The 9,426-nt window shown below is 40.3% G+C and overlaps 1 protein-coding gene across 1 annotated transcript in view; it reads right to left on the bottom strand.

The window, feature by feature from the left end:
• Nucleotides 1–287: 287 nt before the first annotated feature.
• EDA2R (ectodysplasin A2 receptor) overlaps nucleotides 288–9,426 on the bottom strand; it is an 82,072-nt gene continuing 72,933 nt past the window's right edge. The window contains exons 3-7 of the mRNA XM_057717641.1: nucleotides 5,929–6,107; nucleotides 5,289–5,374; nucleotides 3,507–3,671; nucleotides 2,044–2,226; nucleotides 288–670 (exon numbers count right to left, since the gene is read on the bottom strand). Of these exons, the coding sequence (XP_057573624.1) occupies nucleotides 288–670; nucleotides 2,044–2,226; nucleotides 3,507–3,671; nucleotides 5,289–5,374; nucleotides 5,929–6,107 (996 nt within the window). The remainder of the gene's footprint in view (nucleotides 671–2,043; nucleotides 2,227–3,506; nucleotides 3,672–5,288; nucleotides 5,375–5,928; nucleotides 6,108–9,426) is intronic.

Genomic DNA, 9,426 nt, shown 5'->3' with positions numbered 1-9,426 from the left:
AAGTGGGGCCTTGAGAGAGCTTGCAAAAGGCCAGGATAGAGAAACTGGTGTCATGTCAACCTGGCCAGTTCCTTGACAACTGTGGGCTCAGATATGTGATATATGACTGACTGGCTCAAAAGATTAGCATTACCACTGTTGTCCCTCCATGCACCAGGGTTCCTTGCTTTCTGTTCCTCTACCCCTAGCCCTGTACTGAACAACAGTACTCCAGGGGATCATTCCTTTGGGGGTGGTCCCCAGTTTTTGATCTTTCTGCCCTAGCTTTCCAGCTCACCTCAGTAGAGTTAAGTGCTGGGGACTTCAAAGGTCACAGTGAGCTCTGGTCTGTCTCCAGAGCTTTCAGCTGCATTCCTCACCAAGGTCTCAGCTATAGTATAGGAAGCAGAGCCAGAAAACTTTTGCAGGTCCAGCTCTGTGCATTCGATGGGAGTGTGGACCCAGTGGGAGTGGCTCTCTGAAGCGCAGGAAGCTAAGGTAAAAGACTCCTGTGTGGGGAAGCCACGAGTCGAGCTGCAGTCGTCATCCAGGATGGGGTTAAGTGGCTGTGTCTCAAAGATGCTTTCACTCAGTGGGGACTCAGGACTGGTCTCCTGGCCAGGTGGCATGGGGAAGAGAGATTCCTCCTCTACTGCCTCGTCAGCCTCATACTGCAGCGAACCTCCTGCAACTTGAAGCAGAAAGCCACTGGGTCACCCAAAGGTAGGGGCTCCTCTCAGCGGGGCACATGGTCCTGAGCATAAATCAGGAAAGATCTGGGAACTAGTGCTCCCCTTCCCATCCCTGGGGACCAGAGCACCTAGCACCAGGCTGAGGTGACACAGTTGAGAAACACATTTATATTGGGGTATCAGATTGAGGCTATCTGGTGGTGGATCAGGGAAAAAAGTCAGTTTCTCCATAGAAACAGAAATCCTTTGTGGGAAGCAGGATTTTAACAACCCCCACCTCAGATTCAGCCATGCTCTTTATTCCCTGGTGTTATGCCTGTGTATATGTTGTGTTATATGGCAAAAGGCACTTTGCAGGTGGAATTAAGATTATGGACCTTAAAATAGGTAGATTATCCTGGATTACCCAGGTGGGCCTAATGTAATCACATGTGTCCTTAAAAGGGGAAGAGGGAGGCAGAAGAGTCAGAGAGAGTATCAGAATTGTGAAATGAAAAGGACTTGACACCATTGCTAGTTTTGAAAATGGAAATGGGTCATAAGCCAAAGAGTGGGTGGTGTCTAGAAACAGGGAACGGTCCTCAGCTGACAGTCAGCAAGGAAATGGAACCTCAACCCTGTAACTGCAAGGAACTGAATTCTTCTGCCTTTCTGAATGATCATGGAAATTGATTCTCCTCTGGAGCTTCCAAAAAGGAATGCGGCCATGGTAACACCTTGATTTCAGCCTAGTGAGACTCTAAGTTGAGATCCAGCCAAGCTTACAAAGCTTCTGATCTAAGGAAATGGTGAGATAATAAATAGGTGTTGTTTTAAGCCATTAAACTTGTGGTAATTTGTTATGGTAGTGATAGGAAATTCATACACCTTTCATGCAGAAGTGTGATTCAACATCAGGTTACAAACTGAGAGCCTATGCGATGTGTATTTGTTTGACCCCTGCATTGTGGTTGTGGTAGTTTTTAATTAGAACTCATTGCCAGAACTTAAAACTATTTCATACAAAAATCCAGAGTTTTAGCTTCCCTTGAAAATTTAGAACTTGAAACACTGAATATTCCTACATGGTAACAAATAGCTGAAGCTCAGTAGTAGATTCACCTTCAGATGGGGGATGAACTATTCAGTTTGTCACAGTCCCTACTCCTCCTTATTGCACATTATGCTGGATCCAATTCACATATTAATCTCACCTATACAACCCCAGTATTCATGTAAGTCAGTGACTCCTGATAAACACCTTCCCCAAATGAGAAAATGTATAACCCTATTTCCCCTGTGAAGACCCTGAGGGAGCTGCCTGCCCTCGTATCCCCAGAGAAGGGTACTGCATTATGGTCTTGAGGACAGAGGAGGAGCAGAGAAGGGTTACCCATTTCTCCTCTCCTGAGGCAGAAGCAAGGAGACAGGCAGCCCTCAGATGTTGCCTCATCTTCTTTCTGGGCCCTGGTGCCCAAATGCTTCATTTCCCATGTTTCATGCCCATTCCCAGGGACTGGGCAACAGCTCTTATCTGAGAAACTGGCCTCCAAAGTCAGAGTCAGGATGGCCCACCCTGAGCCATAATGTTCCAGGAGACATCACAGAGTAGAGGAGAGAGAATTAGAATTTGAGAAGGGTCATAAAGGGATATCAGTGTTTCCCTTGTGCCCTGCATCCCCTGAAATTCTAGATTCACTTCTACTTAAGTGAGTGGTAGAGTCAAACATATCTGCTAGGCTCTTTGAAGTTTATCTGGCAGGCCCTAGATCCAAACTGACCAAGGCAGGCCTATATAAGCAGGATCTTTCCAAATAAACAGAGAGGTTGAAAAAAGTTGTGTTGCTTTGGGCCCAGTATCCAGTGGGCTGAGGAGGAGTCCTGAGCACCTGTGTATCTAGTAGAATGTATCCTCTTCCTTCCTTACTAAATCAACTCTGCTTACTAGCCTGGGTTCCTATTTTGGTGTTTCTGCCTAGCTCTCAGCTCCCTTGATGGCACTGAAGCTGTGCCGAAGCTGCACCGAGCCTTAGTACTCTTAACTAAAGATCTAGACCCTTATGTGGTCTTGGCCAGCCACCAACCTACCTCCCCCATATTTGCCCTCAGTGACCTGGGCTTTCTGTTCCACATTCTCGGCTAATGGCTGGACTTGTGCTAAAAAAAGATCATGATGTTACTCCTGACTTTAAATATGACCTTCCATCTAAAATTTCACATGACCATCTCCTATGGGCTGGGCCAGACCTCTTTGGTTATCATTATCTTCTGAGGAAAAATGTCTAAGTTTGCCAGTTCCTCTGAACACTGGGTTCTCAGTTACCCACATTTGATATATTAGTATACCGATAACTGTTGCCCGAGACCTCACCATTTTTATTACAGTCATGTCTCATTCCAGCCAGCCTTCCTCCTTTTCTGACGTGCTCCAGAATCTCTACCTATTAGTAGAAATGGCTAATTGGAAAAGAACTTAGAAATCAACTCCATCTCTCATTTTAAGGATTAAGGAGAAAAAGGCCTAAGAAGCTAAATAATTTGTCTAAAGTTACACACTGATTTAGAGATAGATATAGAACCTAGGTCTCCAGATGCCTTTCCCAAGGGTTTTCCCATGATATTTTCATCCTTCATGAACCCCCACACCTTAATGAACCAGGTTCCATAAACTCACAGTGTCAGCCTCAATCATCTCTTAAGTCCCGTGCATTCTATTGCCACCTTCAGATAATCTCCCCTTGGAGATTTTTGGCACCTAGGGAGGGTCCATTAACTCTCAACCCCAGAAAATTCCTCTCTTCTGCTATTCAGAACCTTGCTGCTGATTCATGTAATACGTGAAGCAGCTACCCTTACCACGCTGGCAATTTCTGTTGAAGAACTGCTTGCAGTAGAGGAAGAAGAGCCCCAGGAAGGCCAGGGTAAACACCATGAGCAGACTGCTCACCAGTGCAACAAGTGTGGCCTCCTGAGGGGATACTGTGGGTACATCTGCCTTCACTAAGCTCAACTGGAAGGCACCTGTGAGACAAGAAAGTGGGGGAGGTCAGTCACTGTAGGTAGTCAATAGTTGCCCTGACACTGGGCCTGGACTTCCTCAGGTCAGCACCCTCTCCCCAGGGTCTTCCTCAATTAGGGCTGCTAAATTGGTTCTACTTCTGTGTAGTGCAGGGAAAAGTATAAAGAACAAAGTAGGGGAACTTGCATATGCTGCTGGTATGGTATAAATTAGTAGTTATTTTAAGATGCACATATCCTATGGTCTTTCCATGTCACATTCAGTTATGTAATCTAGACAAATAGAAACAAACTAAAATGTTCATCAGTAGGGCACAGGATACATACATCATGATATAATTCTATGATGCAGTATTATTATATAGCATTTAAAATAAAAGACCTGTATGGATCAATATAAATAATCTAGAGGGGAAAAGCAAGTTAGAGAAAGACAGTATGTAGCTTGATAGCATTTATATAAAAAATTATAAAATATAAAAAATAGCATATATTGCCTATGAATATATAAAAATTATATCAAAAAAGAATATAAGTATCAAAACGTGGGTGGAGAGTATGGCAGAGTCATAGTGCTCACTAATTATCCACATGCTTCTCTGCATTTCCCATACATCTTTGTAGTAAGGCCATTAGAGTACTTCTGGCCAATGGACTGTGAGTGGAAGTAATGTGTGTCACTTGCAGACTGAAGTAGTTAAGAGCCAGTATGTCTCCTCTATCTCTTACCCTGTCCCATCAACCTGGAAGCCACATGGTTTGATGGTATAATTACAAGATGGAGAAAGACCTTTGCATAGTAAAAAATAAACTTTTATTGCATTAAATCACTGAGATTTGGGGGTTTGTTACTGTAGCATAGCCTACCGACAAGATATACACAACTTCATGATAGTGGTTGCCTCTGGGGAGGTAATGATAGAATGTAACTCAGAAAGGATCAAAAAATGAATTCCAGTAAACCTGTGGAATCTTCAATTTTTTAAAAAAAATCTGAAGCAAATATACAAAATCTGAAGATTCATTAATTATTGAGGCTGTGTAACTGAGCATTTTTATTTTTATATTTTTATGTATTTAAAATATTTCTACATATTTGAAATACTTCATGTTTTAAAAAGATATCATTCAATTAAAAAATAAGTGAGTAGACATATAGCTAGTAGATAGACAAAAATGATACACAGATAAATGGATAGTGATATGGGCATAGACTAGATCCTAGTACTTCATTCAGCCTTTTACTAGTCCAAACCATTAGGGACTCCTATAAACTTCAAATAAATAACCCATGTGTACAAATGTTATAATTTACAAAGTGCTTTCTAATCTATTATCTCATTAGAACTAGGCAGCATCCCACATGGTATTTAAGAACAATGATTTTCATGACTTACATTTTTTTTCAGAGGAAGGAAATTAGGTTCAATGAGTTTTCATGATTTGTAGAAGGTTACACAGATGATATATTGGGAAATTATTATTCAAATGTAATCAAATTCCCTTGCCCATCTACCCTATAGGAAGGAGTATGAGGGGGTAGGGGAAGTCTTTACTACCCTATCTTGCTGTCACCCAATGGATTGGGGAAGAAAAGGGAGAAGAAAACTAGATACACACACTGAACCTCAGAGGTGGGGGTCTGCTTTGTGCATGGGATACACTCTTGATCCTGCAGGCCTCCAATACGTGTCTTTTGGTAGAACCTGTGGTCAGAACAATAAGAAATGGCAAGGTGATCAAACAAGCAATGTACTTGGATTGGTCCTTCTTGAGCCATAGGCAGCTTCTAGGAGTCTTGCCTTACAGGAAGCCATCACTCACTCTGACTCCTCGTGAGTTCCCTGCCTCTATGTCTGATTCTGATTCAGAGTCCCAGACATTCCACCTCTTCCCCAATTCACCAAAACCTATAGCCAAAAGGTGAACTAGTTTCACAAGAGAAGGAAACACCGCTTTGATACCAACTGCTTCCTAATTTCTTTTAGGTCTACAGTGAGATTTACCTTTAAACTTGGGCCTGAGCTAAGCATGCCTGCAAGATAAAAAAAGCTGTTTAGTATTCATCTGTAACTGACTGTATGCTAGGCACTTTATAGGGGGATCTCAAGAAGATACTCCTTCTCCTTCATGGAAGCTTAAACTCTTCATGATATCAACAGTTAGAAAACTTCAATTAGGCTCTGAGAGGTAAGGATGAGAGAGGCCTCCAAGGGCTAGAGAATGCCCAGAAGAGCTTGGCCTCATATAGCAGGCTCACCTGGGCAGACAGTCCCCACAGATGGCATTAGAGGTAGCTGTACAGTTGGCCTTCTGGATACGATTGATGACAGCACAGGTGATGCAGGTCTGACATCTATGGTGGCCCCAGCTGCTTTTGTATCTGCGGGGAGGGCAGGCTGTACAATATGCATCTCCACCCTCTCCATAACCACAATCCTGCAGAGAAATGGGAGTCACTAACATCACTCTACATAAACTTGGAAAGAGGATTAACTATGGGACAAGTGAGCCTTGTATTGAGTAGCATTTTACAAAGTGCAAGTTGCAACCCATTACTGAGTTATGACATCAATTTACAAGGTTGCAACAAGCATTGAAAATTGAAATAGGACAAAATAAAATAATGATACCAAGTAGAGTGCAGAACATGTACTAAAGCTAGGTATTTATATCAGTCAGCATAGGCTAGGTTATGCTATGGTAAAAAAGCAAACTCCAAATCTCACTGTCTTAAAAGAACAAAAAATTATTTCTCACTCAGACTGTTTTGCCTACCAGAGATTTCCTGGGAGCTCTGCTTTACATTATCCTTACTGGGTTACACAGAGTAAGACAGAGGCTTCCTCTTTGTGCTACCACGATTGAAGCATCAGAGAAAAGAGAACATTTGTGATCTGTGCAGTGGCTCTTAAAGTCTTCCCCCAGAAATGACCCATTTCATTCTGCTCACATGTCCTTCACCACACATATTGCCTGATCATTAGTAACTACAAAAGTAAAAGAAAGTATAATTCTATAATGTGCCAGAGGTGGGGAACTGGAAATAGTTGACAATGAACTCTAATCACTACCTACCTCAGTATCGTTTTGTAGAACTTTTACAGATGAAATATGTGTTGGATTGTGATGAAAAACTTATTTCTTACATTTTACTGAAGTATAGTTGACTCACAGCCTTATATTAGTTTCAAGGGGTAGAAGAGAGCAATTCAATATCTTTATAGATTACACATCATACACAGTTATATTATTGACTATAATTTCTGGGATGTACATTACATCCCTGTGATGTATTCATTTTATGACTGATAGTTTGTACCTCTTAATTCCCCTCACATATTAATATTTTGCCCCTACCCTTACCCTCCTCACCTCTGGTAACCACTTGTTTATTCTCTGTATCTGTGAGTCTCTTTCGGTTTGGTTATATTTGTTTATTGGTTTTTTAGATTCCACATATAGGTGAAAAAATACAGTATTTGTTTTTCTCTGTCTGATTTCACCTATTACTCCCACCCCCCCCAACAACTACTAGTTTGTTCTCTACATCTGTGATTCTGTATCTGCTTTGTTACATTTATTTGTTTGTTTTGTATTTTAAGATTCCACATATAAGTGAAGACATATGGTGTTTATCTTTCTCTCTCTGACTCATTTCACTTAGCATAATACCATCTCGATTGATCATTGTTATTGTAAATGAAAATATTTCATTATTTTTATGGCATATATATGGCATATATATACATCTTCTTTATCCATTTATCTGTTGATGGACATTTAGGTTGCTTCCATATCTTGGCTATTATAAATAATGCTGCAATGAACACTGGGGTGCATATATCTTTTTGAATTAGTGTTTTCATTTTCTTTAGATAAATATCCAGGAGTGGAATTGCTGGATCAAGTGGTAGTTCTATTTTTAATTTTCTGAGGAAACTTTATACTGTTTTCCATAATGGTTGTACCAATTTATATTCTCACCAACAGTGCATGAAGCTTCCCTTTTCCCCATATCCACTCCAACATTTGTTATTTCTTTTTTTTTACTTTTTAAAATAATTATTTATTTATCTTTATTTTTTAAGCTCTTTATTGGAGTATAATTGCTTTACACTGTTGTGCCAGTTATTGAGGTACACCAGAGTGAATCAGCTGTATTTATACATATATCCCCATGTGCCCTCTCTACTGTGACTCCATCCCACCCTCCCCATCCCAGCCCTCTAAGTCATCACCTATCATGAGTTGATCTCCCTGTGTTATGCAGCAGCTTCCCACTATCTATCTATTTTACATTTGGTAGTGTATATATGTCAATTCTACTTCCTCACTTCATCCCAGTTTCCCCTTCCCCCACCCCCCACTCCATGTCCTCAAGTTCGTTCTCTACATCTCCATCTATATTCTTGCCCTGTCACTGGGTTCATCAGAACTTTTTTTTTTTTTTTTTTAGATTACATATATATGAGTTAGCATACAGTATTTGTTTTTCTTTTTCTGGCTTGCTTCGCTCTGTATGATGGTCTTTAGGTCCATCCACCTCACTACAAAAAACTCAATTTCATTCCTTTTTATGGCTGAGTAATATTCCATTGTATGTATGTGCCACATCTTCTTTATCCATTCATCTGTTGATGGGCATTTAGGTTGATTCCATGTCCTGGCTATTGTAAATAGTGCTACAATAAACATTGTGGTACATATTTCCTTTTGGATTAGGGTTTTCTCTGGGTATATAGCCAGTAGTGGGATTGCTGAGTCATATGGTAGTTCTATTTTTAGTTTTTAAGGAAACTCCATACTGTTTTCCATAGTGGCTGTACCAATTTACATTCCAACCAAAAGTGCAGGAGGGTTCCCTTTTCTTTGCACCCTCTCCAGCATTTATTGTTTGTAGATTTTTTACTGATGGCCATTCTGATCGGTGTGAGGTGATACCTCATTGTGACTTTGCCTTGCATTTCTCTAATGATTAGTGATGTTGAGCATCTTTTCATGTGTTTGTTGGCCATCTGCATGTCTTCTTTGGAGACATGACTATTTAGGTCTTCTGCCCATTTGTGGATTGGTTTATTTGCTTTTTTGGTATTAAGCTGCATGAGCTGCTTGTATATTTTGGAGATTAATCCTTTATCCATTGCTTCATTTGCAAATATTTTCTCCCATCATTTGTTATTTCTTGTCTTTTTGATGATAGCCATTCTGAAAGGTATGAGGTGATATCTCATTGTCATTTTGGTTTGCATTACCCTGATGGTTAGTGATGATGAACAGCTTTTCATGTGTCTGTTGGGTATCTATATGTCTCCTTTGGAAAAATGTCTATTCTGGTCCTCTGCTCATTTTTAACTTGGTTGTTTTTTTTATTTTGGATGTTGAGTGCTATGAGTTCTTTGTATATTTTGGATATTAACCTCTTATTGAATATTTCATTTGAAAATATATTCTCCTATTCAGTAGGCTGCCTTTTAGTTTTGTTGATGTACTTTGCTATTCAAGTTACAGACAGTGTTACAGACAATGTTACAGAAATACAATCATAAGAGAATACTATGAACAATTATATGTCAACAAATTGGACAACCTAGAGAAAATGGACAAATTTCTATAAACATAAAATCTTCTAAGACTGAATCTTACTCTTGGAAATGTCCAAGAATGTTTGAATGAAGATGATATAGAGGAGAGATGAGTGATCCAGCTGGATCTTGTCTCAGGTCTGCTATTGACTAAGTGTGACTCTGGCCAGCCT

The sequence above is a fragment of the Hippopotamus amphibius genome, chromosome X, assembly GCF_030028045.1.
Source record: "Hippopotamus amphibius kiboko isolate mHipAmp2 chromosome X, mHipAmp2.hap2, whole genome shotgun sequence".
Classification (NCBI taxonomy): Eukaryota; Metazoa; Chordata; class Mammalia; order Artiodactyla; family Hippopotamidae; genus Hippopotamus; species Hippopotamus amphibius.
The sequence above is the reverse complement of the archived record's forward strand: the minus strand, read 5'-3'. Positions and strand labels throughout refer to the sequence as shown.